Source organism: Numida meleagris, chromosome 1 (genome assembly GCF_002078875.1).
Source record: "Numida meleagris isolate 19003 breed g44 Domestic line chromosome 1, NumMel1.0, whole genome shotgun sequence".
Lineage (NCBI taxonomy): Eukaryota > Metazoa > Chordata > Aves > Galliformes > Numididae > Numida > Numida meleagris.
Genome location: NC_034409.1, coordinates 153,118,885 through 153,139,181, shown reverse-complemented (window position 1 = coordinate 153,139,181; position 20,297 = coordinate 153,118,885). Strand labels below are relative to the sequence as shown.

The following is a 20,297-nucleotide window of genomic DNA, read 5'->3' as shown; positions in this document are numbered from 1 at the left end:
TTTTCTGCTTCTTTGATCAGATGCTGTTATCTTCCTCTCCTGAGGAACAGAACAGAATACAGAAAAAAGCAGACGCCAAGTGCAAGATCAGGCCAGTAGCAGAAATCAAATCTTGAAAAATTTGTTTGGCTTTTATCATCAGCTTTGTTACTGATTCAATACAAGTAATTGCACTATTAATAGGGAACCACGTGTCTCAACAATTAGAAATGCAAGAGTTAAAATCAAATACAGAGTCCAAACATGCTTGCAGCCTGAATGTGTGAACTCATCCACCTGGAGTTTTTCTATTTGTTACTGACATCCACATCAGCAGAGCACCAGGATAAGGATAGAACGTGTGTGTTTCCTATTTCTTAGTTTCAAATTCACAACTGAGGTCTCACACCTCTGAACACGTGACCACTGAGGCTCAGCTGACAGATCAAAACAGAGATTCCCATGGTTTAGGAAGTGCTTTAGACACCATCTAAGGGAAATGTTGGGATCATTTATAAATACTCACCAGAGACTCACTTGCACATTGAAACACATAGCAAACATACTGGCTTAACGCAGGTTCAACAGACTCCCGGCAAATGAAGCCAAAGTGATCAACATGTTTTATACCCTAAAAAAAAAAAAAAGTTTTTTATTAAAAAAATAAAGAGTTTAAAAAGAGCATTAGTGGACTATTATAAAAACATGTTTAGTTTCCAAAGAAAAACCAAAACTAGTCACCAGACTCCAACACTTCTCAACACAAAAATTTGAGAAACTATAAATACATCCTCTTAATGATCTATTATACAACCTCAATAGTTGATTTTAATTGCTTTTTTGCATTAAGAAATCACATAAAGCTCTTCACAATTGAAAAAACATTTGTACAGCAATATATCTGGACCTGAATGTCTTTCATGAGGAAAATGGGATTTTCAGGGCAGTCAACAAAGCAGTTTGAGACTGTGTTTGGAACAGTCTCTGCAGTGAAGGCTGGATGCACTGCACCCATGCTAGAACATGGGATTGGAGTAGCATCAAAGTAGCAACAGATCTTTTCTTTCCTGTAAAGTATGTCTGAATGACATCAAGAGGAACAGGGAGTGTGCGGTGGCAGGGAGAATTCCAAATGGATTCTTAAATAAATTCTCTGTTTTTAGACTGAGTTACTACAAGTTTCATGAATTCCTACTCATTACTACTGATGATGTTTTACTTCAAGATACTATTCTAACTGTTTGAGAGGGAACAGTGCCTTGCTAAAAACAGCACTGAGAAGATCAAAGACAGCTGCTTCCTAAGCAGCACGATCTTCCCAGTCTCAATTCATGGAACATGACTCACTATTGTTAAAGCTCTTGCCAATGTTTTTATCATCTAAGTATGGTAATAGCAGATTCTCTCCAGAAGAAAGCCTAACCCGTCAAGTTCAAATACCTCAGAAAGCAGAACTTGGTTGCTTGGATCCATCTCCAAAGAAAACACCTATATCATAGAAGAGGGGAGGAGGCAAAACGACTTGTCTGTGCCTACAGAGAACACTCCAGACAAAAGTGGTAAAACAATACGTGACAGACTGAACATGTTGCCGCTACTCCCAGCAGATTTCAAAACTAAAAACAAAATTCCAGAGGTTAAATCTGTGCTACTTAAGGGACACTTAAGCGGAGAGACATTCTAAGAGGGCACAACTGCCATTATTCTACCCTAGTCCACATCAATTCTGACTTAACTGAACCCATTTTCCTGTAACACGCAAAGTCTTCAAAAGAATAATATAAAAAAAACAGATGGATACACATAATTTAATTGATATAACAATGAAGGGTTGCCTTGTTTTGCAAGGAAATAGTGTTTACTTAAGGTGGATCAGAGAGATGCCAGTTCCCTCACTGCTGACAGTGCCTGGACAAGCCTACTGCTGTCAGATTTGTCAAGCTCCGCAGGAGAACATGCGTGGGGGAGAAGGACGTGACACTTGCACCACCAAAGTGTAAACAGTACGGTATGTTCCTCCACCACTTTTCCTCAAGAGTGTGGTCTGACTCGGAATGCCAAAAGCACACACACCTTTCTCATTTTTCTCAGTTCTCTCAAGGTCAGCAAGGCTGAAACACAGGAACTTCTTCAGCTGCCTGACAGCACACACAGGGGTCTCCTGTCCATTGCATCTGCTGCTTTGACAATTATGCAAAGCGTGGATAATGAACTGAACGTGAATAATCAACCATACTCAAGCTACAGAATAAAAACACCTTTATTACACCAGACTAAGATAATCCAGAATGCAAGCTGAAAAGAACATCTTATTCATCATTTTTAAAGCTCAGGAGAACAAACATTGCTAAGCTGCAGTCTCACAATACATAGTAAATCACTTCCCTATAAATCCATAACAGAGAAGCCCTGTGGCTAGCAGAGTTCTTGAAAGAAATACTGATGAGCTTTACGCAACCAAATCCTTAGTCTTGAACAAATTACATATTTCATTTCTACTGATCATAGGAAAAAAAACCTGACTTCTCTAAAATATTTTTTACATTAAATGAGAAACCTGTAGTATTGTCAGTGTGCGAGTTATTCAGGCATGCAAAATGACAAAAATGTTTCTCCAAATGACAGCAAAATCCTCCACTTCCAAAAGCCCAACATGCAGCATTACCTGACATTACTGACCGCATACAATTATTTTAGTGAAGGAAAAGTAGGTGTCAAAGGCCTGCAGTGCTCTTGCTGGTCTCCATCATAGAATCATTAAGGTTGGAAAAGACCACTAAGACCACCTAGTCCACCCATCAACCCATCACACCACCACGTCCACTAACCATGTCCCTCAGTGCGAAGCATGATGCTCTGAAGTTAGCAGAACAAAGGCTGTCCACATCTAGGACAGTTTTGCTTGCCCATTTTAAGTACCTGTGTGCAACACCAGAGCCCAGTACATAATGACCGTCACTTTTATTCAGCTCAGTACACCACCAAGTTCAGGGGGCAGGTAGAAGGAAGAGTCAAACCATTTCCTACTTTTGTTTTCTGTAACACTTCTTTAAGAATGTTTTTAATCTGTATATATATACAGTTATTAATAAATAATTGTATGATTATACTGTTCCACTCTATATTTGCACATGCCTTTTTCCACTACTAGCAGCAGTCATAGTCAGACTCCATCTAAGGGCCTGGACCTTTAGCTGGCAGTTTAAGGCCCTCCTTGATTTTCAAGAAGCGACCAGTTCTTAATTCATATTTGCATTAGTAGCACAGCCATACAAGCGCAGATTTCTAATTAGCATTAGAATGAAAGCACTTGAGGGGTGAAATGCAGGCTTAGAGTATGCCAGGAAGCATAATTTAAACTAGAATAATAATGTTTAAGGCAGCCTGAAATAATGCACGTGTATGGGGAATGGCAGAAGGTAATAAAAAAAGACCTCAAAACACAAAGCATCACAAGTAACAGCCATTGAACAACAGAAAGATAGAAAGACAAATCCCTCAGCCTTGATGTTTCACTTTTCATAAGACACATTTACAAGCTGGAGAAAGCTAGGTTCACTTATTACCATATCCTCTAGAAGAAACTATGTAGGTAAACTTCTGTCTTTCTGGACGGCTGATCTCATGTGCTCCTCCTTTCACACCAGAGGCTTTCAGGACATCAGCTGCTCAGAATCTCAGAGCATCCTGAATGGAGATTAAGCTGCTTCCAAAATTAAATCCGATGCTCTTCCAAAGCAGAACAGTTTATACTTGGCTTTCTGACCAGTGATGAAAGTTACCACTACTGCAGCTCATGCTGATTATTTTGTGCTCATCGTTTCTGTATTTAAGCTCTTTGGGAGTGACGCTGCATGTCTTTTTTTTTTTTTTTTTGCAGTATCTACTTGTAATTGCTACCTGACGAGCGTAATCCCTGACTTGAGTAACAGCTCCCACTACTGTAAAGGCAAATCACTACTTTGTCTGCTGCAAGTACTTATGAAGCAATCACAATTTAATATCCAATAACCAATACATTCTTTCAGCTGTACTCCTCAAAGAAGTCAATGACGTCTTCCTGTCAAACTTTGTGCAGAGCTAATATATATTCAGCACAATCTCTCAAAATCCTCCCTATTTTTAAGTTAAGGATCAAATGGGATAAAGCAGCAATCTACTATTTACCGTAATTTAGATAGATAGGATAAACTGTGCAAAAGTGGCCTCTGAGACTGAACGAAGGAGAACAGCACAGAATGCTGAAAAGAACTTATTTTTTCAGTTTTCTATAAGCTAGTAAGGCAACCAAGCTGAAGAACGAACCCGTTCCTTTTCTTCTGATAACCTATACATTGCTTCCCATTAATGCTTACCTGAGAACATGAAGAAATATCTTTAAAATTCTTCTCAAGCACAACTGATTTGGTGTCTGGACTGATGAGGTTAACTTCAAATCTTCCAACCTTGAAAAAAAAAAAAAAAAAAACACAAAGAACAAGAAAGTCTAGTTTATGACCGCCTTGGAGGCACAGTGCTAATGGCAACAAAAATGTCAAAATCTACCTCTTTCCTGTTCACACCAAATACCTTCAGCATACCAGGCTTACTCAGTAGGAGTAGGGGTGCCATAATTAAGCCTATATTGAGTAATAGTATTTCAGCAAGAACAATACAGTCCATTCAACAAGAAAAAGATTTGGAAAGATGACAGCTGGGGGGGGTGGACTTTTTCATTTTGAGTTATTGTGATCAAAAGATCACATATTTGGCAGATTATTAAGATCTTTAATACAAAGTGGCTAAATCATAGAATCATAGAATGGCCTGCGTTGAAAAGGACCATAATGATCATCCAGTTTCAGCCCCCCTGCTGAGTGCAGGGTCGCCAACCACTAGACCAGGCTGCCCAGAGCCACATCCAGCCTGGCCTTGAATGCCTCCAGGGACGGGGCATCCACAACCTCTCTGGGCAACCTGTTCCAGTGTGTCACCATCCTCTGTGTGAAAAACTTCCTCCTAATATCTACCCTAAACCTCCCCTGTCTCAGTTTAAAACCATTCCCCCTTGTCCTATCACTATCCACCCATGAAAACAGTTGTACCCCCTCCTGTTTATACGCTCCCTTCAAGTATTGGAAGGGCACAATGAGGTCTCCCCAGAGCCTTCTCTTCTCCAAGCTAAACAAACCCAGTTCCATCAACCTTTCTTCACTGGAGAGGTGCTGCAGCCCTCTGATCATCTTAGTGGCCCTCCTCTGGACCCATTCCAAGAGCTCCACGTCTTTCTTGTGCTGAGGGCCCCAGGCCTGGACACAGTACTCCACATGGAGCCTCACAAGAGCTGAGTAGAGGGGGACAATCACCTCCCTCTCCCCGCTGTCCACTTCTCTTTTAATGCAGCCGAGATCATAGTTGGCCTTCCGGGCTACCAGCGCACACTGCCGGCTCATGTCCAGCTTCTCGTCCACCAAGAACCCCAAGTCCTTCTCCACAGGGCTGCTCTCAAGGAGATCTTCCCCTAGTTTGTATAAATACCTGGGCTTGCCCCAGCCCAAGTGCAGCACCTTGCATTTGACCTTGTTGAACCTCATTAGGTTCTCATGGGCCCACTTCTCCAGCCTGTCCAGGTCCCTCTGGATGGCTTCCCTTTTCCCTACTGTGTTGATTGCGATAAGGTCCAATAAAGAAAACAGCAGAACTACGCAATCTGTGGATGGTTTGATTTAAAAAGGAAAACAAAAACAAAAAAACTAAAAACTCAGAATCGCCACCACCACAACTATTCCATAGGTTGACTGAAAAACTATGCTGATCTTAAGGTGATTCTTTTAGTTTTTATACCAATTATGAATGAGAAAGTAGAGGTTCTGCAGCAAGTAATCCTTCAGCTTTCCCAAACTGCTTCTCAAGCGTACAGAACTTTCTTCACAGAGCTTGGGGAGTTTTGCAGCTAAATCCTTTTCATCACTAGTGATAGTCGCAGCTTTCCAAAAGGCAATGCATTCTCACTTCAGTTAGCACTTCTCCAAGAGAATAAAATGCAAGAATGATCTTAAATGCAAACAGAAAGACAAAAACTCAAGCATTTAGCTCCCTGTTATTTTAAGGTTCAAATTTTATTTACTTTCATTTTATGGGTCACCTCCTTTAATCTCCCTTTTGTTTTCTCAATACAAGCTCTGAGGATGTCAAATGCACTTCAGGCAAGAGAAGAAAGAGCTGTGAGGCTGGAAACAAGAAGCCCTCAATGCAAGCAGAGATACTACTCATCTGGGAAAGACAAGTTTAACATCAGCACAAGTTATCATGAAGGAGCTGGCTCAAATAAGGCAAACTTAGAAGCTTTTTTTTAACTGAACAAAAAAGACGATATATTCATAATGAAATTGACACAGATTATCTTTTTTGAATGCTTTTTTTCAGCTGAGCCCGAGATCTCACCAACATCTCATCAGATCTCAACCAGAATTACATATGAAATACTCAAATCAGTCCCCACAAACTCGGCTTTTGTTGAGCATGAGTAGTTTCTTTTTCTCAAAATCTACCTGGGCTCATGAACTGTGCTGACTTCCTTGAAGCCCAGCTGCTTTTATTCCAATTATTTATGAACATATGCATAAATATTTCTGAGAAATCACAAAACCAACACCAAATACACACTAGTTTTCTTACGGAACTTTTCTCAGCTTCACACTGGACAAGCTATGAACTCCTTGTACACACCTGAAACAACATTGTCCTGTTCTTCTCAGAATCAGAGGGCTGAACGTGACTGGGTGCACTTGCATGTCTTCTACGTGGCTGTATTTTCAGGTTTCCATCATGAACCCTTCTTTGCATCACTGCAGTGACACTACTGCACCGGGAACGAAACTCCTGCTGCTCGTCAAAGCCAGAGTCCTCCAAAATTCGCTCTGGAAAGGTGCTACGAGTGCTGACCAGGTTGGTCAAGTTGTTCTGGCTGCCAATTGTAAACATCACAGCATGCCCTGTGGTGGTATTTGGACTTTCCAGCTCCTCAAATGGGCTATCCAACGGAGAAGCTGGTGCATTTCCTTCACACAGGGGTAAGTCCAAACTCGATTCATTATTCCGCTGTTCATTTAGTAGTTTCAAGCGTTGACGCTCATGAAGGCTGAATTTCTCAATGCAATCATCAATTAATGATGAGGGAGCTTTCTTGTGAGCCACTGTCACCTTTCCACAGTACAAGACCTCAAATTTTTGAGAGTTATAGAAGGCATCTTCACTATCCTTACTTGGTTTGGCATCTTCTTTCAGTGCTGCTTTGGAGACTTGTCTTATGCTGCTGATGACATCAGGAACCTAAAGGACAATTTAAAAGGTCTCTTTAGCAGGCACAAAAGAGCACACAGATAAAGAAATAACAATTGTTACTGTAAATATTCCCACAAGTTATTCAGTAGAGTTCTATTACTTCTTGGCTGTCAATATAAAAACAAATTCTAAATTCAGTATTTTGTACAGACTACTTCTGAAGTGGAAGCAAAGCAAATCGTTTATAGTATTTTTCACAGGAACCTGTTTTAGAATATAAGGTTTTAAACTACCAAAGCAATGAACTTAAAGTCTACTGACAGATGCCTGTATCTAATTTTTTTTTTTTCATTTTACTGATACTGACATAGCTTTAAGGTTTCACTTTCCTGTGAAAGTTTCCCACCTCTTTCACAGAACACCCAAATCTCTCCTCTCCTCCCCTGTTTTTGCCTACAGGTTCCTACTATATCCCTGTAAGGCCAAACTGCACATAACTGTAGTAGAAGTTCTCAGTTTCAGCCCTGCATCACCCAGTCTTTTAAGGCTAGCTGGTTTTACCTCCATTATCCCAATCACCTTGGAGAATGTCTGTCTTCAGTATCAGCATACTTAATATGCAAGCTCCTTTTTTATTTTGCCTTCACTGATGAAAACCAAGATGCATGCAAGTCTACCGATAGTTGATCAGAGTGCTTTTACTTCTTTCAAAACTACCCAACCCTGGATAAACCCAGCCTCTTTGTCACCAGCTCTCTTTTTTTCTGGTAGGATAACAAATGGCATCATGGCACATGCATTTGGAAGGACACGAGTTACAATGAGATGCAGGGAGGTTATCTATACTACTTTCCGTGCAAGAGAGATCAGTTCTCTGTGCTTACCTATCCAGTGCAATCAATCAATAGTGAATGTTCTATTTCATACAGCTTCTCACCACTTGTATATCATTTGACTTTTTTCAATTGAAAGAAAGAAAAATAAAAAGATAAAATGTAATTCTGAAACCACAACTTAGAAAATAAACTTTGCTTCCTAGAGTGTTGCTTTATCCCAGTCATGATACCATCTGAAACATGCTAATAAGGCAGTGATCTTGTATGCCAACACTTTTGCAACTCATGGTGGAAAATTACTTGGCCTCAACCACCATCTCCCATTACACACCCCTCCTCCATTGGGCATTCAACGCGAATATGCTTCCACTTCATTTGTTGCAAAATTAATCCAATTACTCCATGATCTACTGACCTTTGGCTTTTGTCCTTACAGACATCATCATCATCATCATTTCAGTTTTCAATGAGGCTAAAAGTTAGTCTTGATACAGTACAGACAGTAGGCTGTACTTAACCTTTATTCATTCCCACTGCAGGCTGCTTTACCATTGCCCATTGTGCACTTCCCCCCAGTCTGTGTCATCTCAGCTGGAGGTGGACATCACTCAAAGTATCCATGCCGATTCATCTTCCAAGACACAGTTTTTCTCACTGACCATTTTTCTTCTCACTCTTTCTATGGTCTGTGCTCAAAGCTGTAGAGCTGAAATCCCTTAGCTTTGTATTTTAGCAAAGTTCACAAGCTAGCTCTCTTTTAATTAAATTTCCCTCTTGAAAATCCAGAACACACATCAACGGTTTACGGGCATTTGGCCCAGTTCCGTGACGAAGGGGACGGGGGACCCACAGACCCACGACCCAGGAAAAGGGAAAAGGGGAAGAGGGTAAGGAGATGGCCCTGAGAGCAAAGAACAGCGGCAACAATCTGAGGAGAAACAAACTAATTTACTAAATAAGATATCGGAACGCCAAACAATACACTACAATACAATATAATTACAATTTAAGCTGATAAATCCAATACAGAGAGAGAGAACATCCCAAAATCAAGGTAGGCCTTACTCTACTACCGATGATAAGACAGCTGGAGAGTGAGGTGCTGCCAGGACGAGAGACAGCGGAAAAAAGGGATGAGGTCTCGTGATCTGCAAGCTTTTATACTGCGAGCTTTTATCTTTTCCCTCTGGCTGGAAAATGGTAACAGAGGAGAAAAGTACCGTGGGGACTGTAGTAGTCCTTCTCTTCTGAGAACCAGGTACATCCACTACATGATGTTATGATGTGGAATACCAATAACCAAAAATCACAAAACCATGACAACACGTTACAGGTCAATTTACTTATATTTCTATTCCAAGCGTAGTGACAAACAATAATTATATTCAAAATGCAGATATTCTACATGCAATCAATTGGATTAAACAATGCCAGCTCTTTATTCAGCTATACAGATTTTTAAAAAAGCATGCCATAACTTCCACTCCAATAACTGGGCTTCGTCACTTGCTCCTAACTTCCACAATAAAAACTGGAGAATTTTGAAGTCTTTCAACAAAAGCCTAAGAGCCTCCTAATGCAACCTTCTGCCCACAAATATCCAAACAGGCTGGGGGTGAGAGACTTTCAACTGCATCATAGTAGGATTCCCTATCCCCTCCGTTCCTGGAGATCTCCCACATATTCACATGGAATTTTACGTAGTTATAATTCTATTAAAATAATAATTAAAAAATTCTACCATCCTGCTACGTACTGCTTGGTTTTACATTCATCTTTTTCAGATCACTCATACTCTTCTAATACTAGTTTTTAAGCCATAATTGCTACTTTATGATTCCTATGCCCTTTATAGCTTTTGCTTTTACCTACCACAAAAGCAGATACAGTATTTTCATTTCAGTATAGAGGGATTCTAGCATTAGTGCAGAGGCTTCAGCTCATACTGCGTGACCAATCCTTATTCCATGTTTAGTTTAGGTAACTTTATTAAAATGCTGTATATTTTTAAGGTGCATCCTCATCAATACTCCCCTCTTTTTTACTTCTATCCATGGAACTGAAGTGATAAATCAAGGTGAAAAATTAGGACTCGTTTCATCTCTGTAGTTATGAGTATTTTTCTTCTGTGCCTATGAAGAGAAAAACAATGTAGCAGAGGGACTTTGCAATGTACAGTGAGTATCCATCACATGGTCCAGAACCAGCTCCAGATGCTTGCTCATCTTTTCATGAATTCTCTAGATAGCACAGCATGAAAACCAGCTTCTAGATAGACACATAGCTAGGTATTTAGTTATGCATATGGATTTTACTGGTCTTCAAAGTAAAAGAATAACCGTATCCCAGTGTTTATGTGCCAGCTTGTATTGTTAGACCGGAACTTTTTCACTTCCAGAACAGCATTACCTATCAAGAACCAAGTGCCACTATCACCTGTCAAGCCTCATACCTTAAACTAATCTATTTTAATCTGATAATGTTTTGACTTTGGGAAAACACCATAATCAAGTGGAATCTTAACAACAGTTGGCATCTGTGCTTTTCTGAAATGCAAGAAAAATTACAAAATTATCAGTTGTGGCAACCACGCCAACATGGCTTTTTACACATTTCTTTAGCATAGACTGTTGGGTGTTTTTTGTTGTTGTTGTTGTTGCTGTTGTTCTTTAATATTTTGCTCCTCTCTTACATTAAAAGAAGCCCCAGTCACCAACAAAGTTACACCATCAAAGTTGTGTAACTATTTTGGATTTGAATATTAGCTGACTAGTTGTTAATGTTGAAATTGCAGGGCAAAGTTAGACAAAATAGTAAGAAGAACGGAGATTAAAAATAGTGAATTAACAGGATGAATCTCCTTAAATACTTTTAGAAATCAGTTTAGTAGCATTAAGAAGACAGGCTAGAGAAACATACAGAACTTACTAAAGTGTTTCAAAGTTCTAGTACTTCCCTGCAGTAGCCTCATGAAATTAAGCAGCTAAAGGGGAGAAAGGGGATGCTTATTCCTTAAACCCATATGGACACTTCACATCTTCCTGGACATAAACCACTGGCAGTCAGCTGCAGTAGAGCAAAAAGGTTAAGCAAGTTTTTATATAAATAGCTTTTTGTGTGTGGTTTTTTTATTATTATTATTCACCTATGCAGAGAGGAAATAAATGCTTAGAGTATTTAAACAAGTAGTTTATCTAGAATTTTTGTCGTTAAACTTTGAATAAAGTCACTTCAAGCAAGGACAGTGGTAGAGGAAAATAGGCAGTATATTTGCAGAGACATACTTTCAGCCCTAACAAATCCAGTGGAGAGAGCACTGTAATTCTGCAGGAGAGTTAATCCTCTCAGGTACCATCATCCAATACTGCCAAGCAGAAAAGCAGAAAATGACTACACTCCAAAGGGAGTCGCAGAGGGCTTCTCAGGTGAAAAAGCTTGATGGCATTTTTCTGGGACAGTTGTTCTCAAACCAGGAGGAACCAGAAGTGTAATATGGAACATGCCTATATTTATCACTCATTAAGTTTCCCTAGATTTCTGAGGAGCAGCACACTATTACATGAACACTCATTGTCACACACAGTTTTACAAAGGGTAGAAAGGATGACCCAGGGAACTACCAACCTGTCAGCCTCTCCTCTGAACCGGGGAAGATCAAAGAATGGATCCTCCCGGAACCTATGCCAAGGCACAGAGAAGAGAGGGAGGTGATATAGGACAACCAGCATAGCTTCATCAAGGGCAAGTCCTGCCTGACCAATCTAGTGGCTTTTTATGTTGATGTAACTGCATCAGTGAGCAAGGGAAGTCCCACTGATGGGAGCTGTGGGTGACCCTGTCCATTGTTGGGGGAGGGTTTGGACCAGATGTCCTTTAAAAGTCCCAACTCAAACCATTCTGCGATGTTGTCTATCTGGATTTCAGCAAGGCCTTTGACACAGTCCTCCACATTTTTCTCTCCAGATTGGAAATACATGGCTTTGATAGGTGGACTCTTCAATGGACAAGGAACTGGTTGTGAGATCATACTCAGAGAGTAGTGGTCAGTGACTCAAAGTCTGGATGGACATCAGTGACAAGCAGTATCCCTAAGGGGTCACTACTGAGATCAATGCTTATTAATGACATCAACAGTGGGATCAAGTGTACCCTTAGTAAGTTTGCAGATGACACCAAGCTGTGTGGTGCAGCTGACGTGCCTGAAGGACAGGATGCCATACAGACAGACCTACACAAGCTCAAGTAGTAGGCCCAGGAAAACCTCATGAGGCTCAACAAAGCCAAGTGCAAGGTCTTACATGTGGGTTGCATCAACTCCCACTATCAATACAACCTGGAGGATGAAAGGATTGAGCACAGCCATGCCAAAAAGGATTTGGGGGACTTGTGGAGGGGAAGCTGGACATAAGCCAGCAGCCAGAAAGTCAACCATATCCTGGGCTCCATCAAAAGAAGTGTAGTCAGCAGGCCGAGGGAAGTGATCCTGCCCCTCTGCTCTGTGCTGGTGAGGCCTCACCTGAAGTAATGCGTCCAGATGTGGGGTCCTCAGTACAGGAGATGTGTAAGAACACGTCCAGAGGAGTGCCACAAAATGATCCGAGAGATGGAACACCTCCCCACAAGGTCAGGCTGAGAGAGCTGGGGCTGTTCAGCCTGGAGATTAAAATGCTCCAGGCTTTTCAATATCTAAAGGAAGGCTATAAGAAAGAAGGATACAGACTCTTTAGCAGGGTCTGTTGTGAAAGGAGAAGGGGAAATGGTTTCAATCTAAAGGAGAAAAGATTTAGATTGGATATGAAGAAAAAATTCTATTTTTTTTTCTTAACAATAGGAGTGGTGAAGTATAGGAACAGGTTGCCCACAGAGGTAGTGGATGTCCTGTCCCTGGAGACATCCAAGGTCAAGCTGGAAGGGGCTTTGAGCAACCTGATCTAGCTAGTTGTATGTACCAGATGTAAGAGATGGAGTTAGATCTACCCTGTGCCTTCCCCTCCACAGCATTCCATTGTTGCCTACACAGTCCACGCTTGAGCTACATGCAATCAATTCATGAAAAAATATTGCTAAAAAAAACCCATAATGTTAAAGAATTATGATCTTGTGGGGCTGTATTACTAACTATCCAGGACCATATGTGGCCCATGGGCCATGAGTTGGACATACCTCTTCTAAATGTTAATTGTCTAATATCGTGTATTTACTGACCACCAAATGTAAAAAGTACATTAACTTTTAACTTTCAAAAATTGAGAGAAGATGAGCTCCTGAAACAGAAGCTGCAAGGTCCTTAGAAGGAGCAAGGAGCCCAGGAGCACACACATCACACAGGCAATTAAAAAAGACAAGTTGTCATAAAACCAACAGAAGTCCTGAGAGCTTCATGATGAGACAGACAGAAATTGTATTATCCTGATAAAGGGACTAGAATATATGTTGTAGTAGCAGAGCTTTCTCTGGCACAACAGTGACTCCATGCTTAAATAGTTAAAGGTAAACTAAACTCTACTAGATACCAACCAAAAGGAATGTGTGGGCTTCAGATGAGCTTTGCTCTCTTCCAGGATGCTCAGAGATGTACATGTTTACCAGGAGACAGCAGTGGTACTTCAACACTCTTGAAACAGTGCTCATGGCTATTCCTTCTAAATCTCAGTAACTTAGTGGAATTATTGAGATGTTATCCAAGGCTAACAGTTGAGAGCAATTCTTCTGCAATGTTTAAGAGCCAAGAGAACTCAAAATAGCAGAGGTCCTTCTTCAGGGCCCATACCAGAGCCCTCAGTGTGAAGAGAACTGCCTCCGAAAACTTGGTTCCGCAGAAGTAAAAAGTCTAAGGTGAGAGGCAAGTAAGAATAGCTCTGTAACGACATTAAGGAAGCAATAGTTCACTCTAGGGAAACATGATATATTTGGTAAGTCTTATTAAGGAAAAAGCCACTTGGGAATCCAAATTAAATCAGTTATCATGCATATTTGAGTAGCCTCGCATAGTATGAATCACTCTTTACCTAGACATTACGAGCTACTGTGGTGCATAACTTATTTGTCCAGGTAGTTTAGATTAATGCTGCAGCACTTAACCCTGGGAAAAAAAAAGGAAGGTATATTAATATATCCTATATCTCCTCATTCTGGCCCTGCAGTTCGGAATCTCCATCCAATCCTGTCCTTTGAGACTACACGTCCTAGTTTCAGCTGAAATAGTTTACTTTCTTCCTAGTAGCTGATACAGTGCTGTTTATTTGTTTTAAAATGAGAATAATGTTGATAACACACCAGCATTTTGATTGTTGCTACACAGTGCTTATACTAAGTCAAGGACATTCCACCAGATCCTCATGCTGAAAGGAGCTGGGGGGGACAGAACCAGAACAGAAGACCCAAACTGGCCAAAGGAATATCTTACACCATATGGTGCTGTGCTGAACGTTAAAACTGAGGGAGCTGGCTCAGGCGGTTGCTGCTGCTCAGGGAATGGCAGGGCATTGGTTGGCAGGCAATGAGCAATTGCACTGCGCATCATTTGCTCCCCATATTCTTTTATCATTACTATTTTATTGTCATTATTACTATTATTTCCCTCTCCCTTTTCTGTCTAATAAAACTGTCCTTATGATCAACCCATGAATTTTATCTTTTTTCTAATTCCCTCCCCCACCCCAATGGTTGGGAGTGAGCATCTAGCTGCATGAAGATGAGCTGCTGCCGGGTTAAACCACACCAAACCTACAAGAGGGTCACATATGGAGAACAAACACCTTCCTCATGTATAAACTGTACAAAGCGCATACAAATACAGTATGAGCAAGAACCATTCAACTATACATCAGGAAGCATAACTGCATTCAACACAGAAATGTATGGGAACATCAGTCAAACTGATAGATCTAATGCAACTTCTTTCATCTGACTCAATCAAAACCAAAGTCAGCAAGAGAAGACCACATGAAAATATTTATCATCAAACTGAAACTTTCTTAGAAATTCTCGTGTCGTGCAATGAGATTTTTGCTACAGTAAAGTCCAATTCTATCAACCTTCCTTTAAAAAGAAGAAGAAACCTAATTATTAGGTGCCTACCATTTATACCTATAAGTTGTAAAATAGAGAGCGTATCAAGCCTACTAAATCGTGCATGCTGCGGCTTTCCTCCATGCTTTTTCTTTGTCACAGTTCCAGGCAGAGTATCTCCACGGCGATCCTGCACGTTTCCTTGAATAGCACTGACAAAAGTCAGAGCACTAAAAAAAACACACTTTCTTTGAATTTACAGCAGCCTTCACCAAACAAAGATGGAGCTCCCCTTCTTGCTGGAGAGTTAACATTCAAATGCTCCCAGCAGTAATGAATGTTTTCCATTTTTAGCAAAAAAAAAAAAAACAACACCATTTTAATGCTATGAACACTGCAAAGAAAAGCAAAATTCATTTGCTGGATAGTTTCATATCCAGAGCTACAGAGGATTTTATTACACCACAACTTTTTTAATTTGTTTCCAATTTCTGCATGTTTCAGACTGGAACTCAGGAACAAAGCAGAGCCCCTCTTCTTAGTGCAAGGCTTAAAGCCATCAGCATGAAGGACTAATCTGACAAATAAGCCTAATAACTCTGGCTGCCTAATGACAGCAGTTCTAGTAAGGAGATTACGTGCAGAGCACCAGAGCCTCTCTGCCTTTCTTACTCCACCACCCAGCTCCCGGCAGCATCGTATCTTTCCAACACACAGTGAAAGGAGACAAGCGAACGTCCCGTGTGCGGTTGGTACCTTCTGGCGCGGGCTCCAGCTCAGGAGCAGAGGCATGTTCAGGCAAAGCTGTCACTGAACCTCGGTGCAGAGAGCACAAACGCTCGGCAGCAGATTCCTGCGATCGGTGAGAGTGGGAAGATCCCCTCTCGGGAGGGGCTGGCCATCATCTGGCAGCGCTGAGCGCATCTATTGCTCGGCTTGCAGCCTGGCAGCGCAGCAGACGTTATGCTTCGGGGGCCAAGCACTTCCTGACCTGGGACTGGGAGCTGCCTCTATTTGATTAGCTGCAATCCCCCACTGATGATCTAACTGTGTATATTTGAAAACAAACATAAACCAGAAAGAGGAACAAAGAGAAGCAAGATGCTGTCCCAGAATTTCATACTCCTTGTTTTGCTCATTATTGAAAGTTTGACATCTATTGATTAGAAACCACAAAAAGCAGCAACTTTTGTACAGGAATCAGACTGACACGACTCTCTTTTCATCTAGGGCTAAGCTGCACAACCACAAGATGGTAGAGCAGAAGCCAGCCACCGCAGCAAAGTACAAGCAAAGACAAAATAAGCCATGTATCATATCCTGCTGCGTATCAGGCATTCAACACTGAAGAAAGGTTCTTATCTCACATAAAAACACATCCAAATGCCAGCTGAAGCACATATATCAATAACTTTCTCAACCCAGAAAGAAGGGAAACAAACTGCTTTAACTGCTAGCTTCCCTGATACAAACGCTTTTACACCCATCCAGGCTGTTCAGCACTGATCACGCTGCCCTTCTGCACTCCTACCTCTGCTGCAGTCTGCTGCATCACACGCTGAGGACAACGCTCCTGAAGTGCTCACTATTAAAAATGCTTCCTTCTTGTAAAGAGAAAAAGACCAACTCAGAGTGATTCAGTGCAGGCAGGCACACAATCGATTTGTTGGCTTTGTTTATATCAGATATTTAGAAACTGGAACAGAAGAATTTGTCTCCATCAGCAGACTTAGTGCTGAGGGAATACCAACATCTTCAGTTTTACTGAAACGAGGATTTGCAGCCAAGAGAAACACCACTGCAAAGGAAAAGAATAACAGAACTACCTAGCATTTCTGCAACCCATCTGCATTTCGTGTATGTACTTCTAAAAAAATACAGCTTACAGAACACCGAGTCAGGCTCTCAGCAGGCAGTAATAAACTTCTTCCATCAGCTCTGAATCATTCTGCTGCAAGTCTGCGAATAACATAAAACAAGGCCAGTAGCAAGGAGGACAGAACATGGGCTCTGGCAAAGAAGGATCCAGCAGAAGTGGCTTCTGAAGCTTCCAGCTGACAGTCACCCCTGGCAGCCAGTGCTTCCATGATTCTGCTGTTCATAAGTGCAGCCAAAGTACAGCAAAACACAAAGAATAAGCCAAAAAATCCTTTCAGGATTGCGCTCAGTAAAGTTCTACTTACAGAAGACACAGTTCACCTCCTATTTGCCTGGCTTATTCTGTTTTCTAGGTCTCCATTCATAACCCAGTTAGGTTTGCTACTAAAGGATTACTGCAGAGCAATGCACTTGTTTTACTCTGCTATTCAAACTCAAACCACATTTTTGGGACATCACACATTCCTACTGAAGCCAGACCTGAAGATCATCATTATACCAGCCTAAAAGGAGAGAGATTTTTAAATAGGCAAGATGAAAATTAAATAGAAAAAAAAATCATTTGTCAAAATACATCTTACTTCTGATCAACCCAAGAATTACTTGTACTGTTTAGTCTCAATGCAGTCACCAGGCAGAGAAGTCTACAGAAGTTGCATGACTTCCACTTGGAGAACCCGCCACATTGCCTAACGTGCTGCTGGAAACTCGTGGATCACCTAACGCATTCTGTGTGCTACACGCGCACAAGATGCTCTGTGCCAAGTATCCAAATTTAAATAAGCAGTATAATGATAGAAGGTGGATCAAGTTACTTAACAGGAAAGAATGTGTAAGAGGTACAAGATTGTTCGGATGCCTGAGCAGACAAGAGATGCCTTTTTTTATACTTGCATGCTAGCACTCCACTAGGGCATATCAAAGAACTTAATGGATGGCAGTGCAACAAGAACACTGCTTCCCATGAGGAAGGCACACATGGTATTTCATTCCTATGTTTAGGCCAATCAAAATTCTGCTTTTCCACCTTTCAGAGATAGCTCGCATACACTTTCCAGCGGCTTTATCCCAAGTTTTCCTCAAGTATGAAAGCACAAATTCAGGCATGAAATATGAATTTACTTCTGAAAACTGCATTTCGATCTTAACTTGGCACTTCATCTTCTAGAAGGATTTACTAAAGACAATGTTGCTTTTTAGATCTCCAATATATTTTAACACATACCCTATTTTTAAAGAAGCTTGCTGGAGAAGATGGTCACATGGACCTCCCAAACAATTAATACATCCTCTACACTCATTTCCTTTAAAAAAAAAAAGAAAGAAAAAAGAAAAAAGTGCTACAGTTGGATGGCTCATTGAAGTGTTCTGCCCATTTATGGTCAGTCCTCAAATGCAGATCAGAAGATAAGGAATTTCCTTCTAGCTTTAAGGTGCAAGTGCTAAGATGAGTAAGTGTTCCATGTATGATATTTAATCAAAAAGCAGATTTTTTTTTTTTAATTCAGTAATTTTGGACAGAACTGAAAAAAGATGAACTAACAAATATATTGACTGACTATGAAATTAACACACTCTGGTAAAGCGGCTTTTCCCTAGTTGAGAGATCAAGGTTTCTGTGCTCCTTAACCAGGATGACTCCTAAAAAGACTATGATCCCACATTTCATTGAAAACCACCCGTATCTGACTTCCATGGATGAAACATGGCATTTAAAACTCATTTGCTACGATAGCTGCTGCCCTCTGTCACTGAAGGAGAAGATGATGTGTGTTTATTAATTCATTGCAAACACTGGGAGATGGGGAAAATTAGACTCCATTCTGCCTAAGAGAACTGGCAAGAGTCTAAACATCTAGCCCAGGACATGGTCAGGTACTACAATAACTAGAGCAAAACATGTCAACAATGCTGGAAATTCCTTAATGACACAAAATCATAGAATCATTAAGGTTGGAAAAGACCTTGAAGATCATCTTGCCCAACCATCAAAAACCAAAGAGTTAGGTCTTCTCCCACTTGATGTTTTCCTAGAAAGTCTTAACTGCAGTAGTAAGAGGTTTTAGACTACAAACTTTTATAGATGGTTTTCTTGAAACTTCTCAAGACTCCTTTGCTAGAAAGGGCATTCACTAAGAAACTGTGAAAGACAGACCTACATTTATCAGCCAGTGTGCACATAGGAGAAAAAGCATGGACTGTAACAGCTTTTCAGCAGTTTATCTACTCTTGTCAAGTAAGGCTCATTAGTTTTCTAGTAGTTTAGAAGCACCCACTTGTGCAAGTTCCAGCTTGCATGGTAATCTCACAGCTTGGAAGAGGAATTGCTTTATCTTGCAAGACTATAAAACACCTAAGCAAACAGCAGTACAATTACATTTTCCCAGATAACGACCAGCAAATGACCCTAAAATAAATAGAAGGAATGAAGAAGCCTCAGGAAGCCCAAATGATCCAGATGCTGAATTCTCAACTGCTTGGAGCCCAAGGTGTCTGGTGGAGCAGGAAGCGCTCACCTAACCTGGTTTCCTCCAGCACTGCTCCTTGAATCCAAGCCTTGAATCACTGCTTTGCCTGACTGATGGGCGCAGAAAAATCACTAGCACCATGCCCGAAGGCATAGCTAGCACAGCACTAAACACAGAGCGCTGCTCTTGCTGGGAGTCATGAGTCTAATCTTGTCAATCTCTAGCTGTTATAATAGTATGATTTCATCAGCTGCTTATATTAGCTGTGAAAAGAACTAAATACAGTTAGATAAGGCATTCAAAATAAAATCCACACAGACAGCTGAATGTATGAGAGTATCTCAGATTTAACAGCTGGAAGCACTTGTTTTAATTTTTTATGCAGAGGAATTCCAAAATAGCTACAGAGTTGCCATCAATAGTAAAAAAAAATAAAAATAAAAAATAAATTAAAAACAGCACAGCTGATAGGACTCAGGGGTAATAGAAATGGAGATGCTTTCCCAGAAAGCTCTGACACAAGTCGAAGAAGTACAAAAACAGTAGATCGAGATTACTGCACCAACACTGATATACAAGCTGAGCAGTCTAAGGGGAAAAAGACCCAGGAGACCATTTGCATATATTCCCAAAAATCTTACGAGAAAGTTGTTTTGGTTTAGATTTTATCCTGAGCTCTCTGAAACTGCAGGCAAAGGGCACGAAGGCAAGCAGTTACCATATAAGGCAGAGAACACAATCTGCAATCAATACAGAGAACCAAGACATATGGAAGGGAGCTGAAGACTCACGGTGGGGCAGGAGGCTTTGTTTTTAAGCAAACGTTTTCCTTTACCTGAGGTAAAATAACGTTTGCAGTGTG

General features: G+C 40.8%; 1 protein-coding gene across 3 annotated transcripts in view; it reads right to left on the bottom strand.

Annotated features, from left to right (window-relative positions):
• The window catches only part of TBC1D4 (TBC1 domain family member 4), a 107,967-nt gene that overhangs the window by 41,664 nt on the left and 46,006 nt on the right, over positions 1-20,297 (bottom strand). For all 3 annotated transcript variants that reach the window (XM_021417372.1, XM_021417345.1, XM_021417355.1), the window contains exons 2-4: positions 6,688-7,290; positions 4,335-4,424; positions 506-610 (exon numbers count right to left, since the gene is read on the bottom strand). In XM_021417372.1, the coding sequence (XP_021273047.1) occupies positions 506-610; positions 4,335-4,424; positions 6,688-7,290 (798 nt within the window). The remainder of the gene's footprint in view (positions 1-505; positions 611-4,334; positions 4,425-6,687; positions 7,291-20,297) is intronic.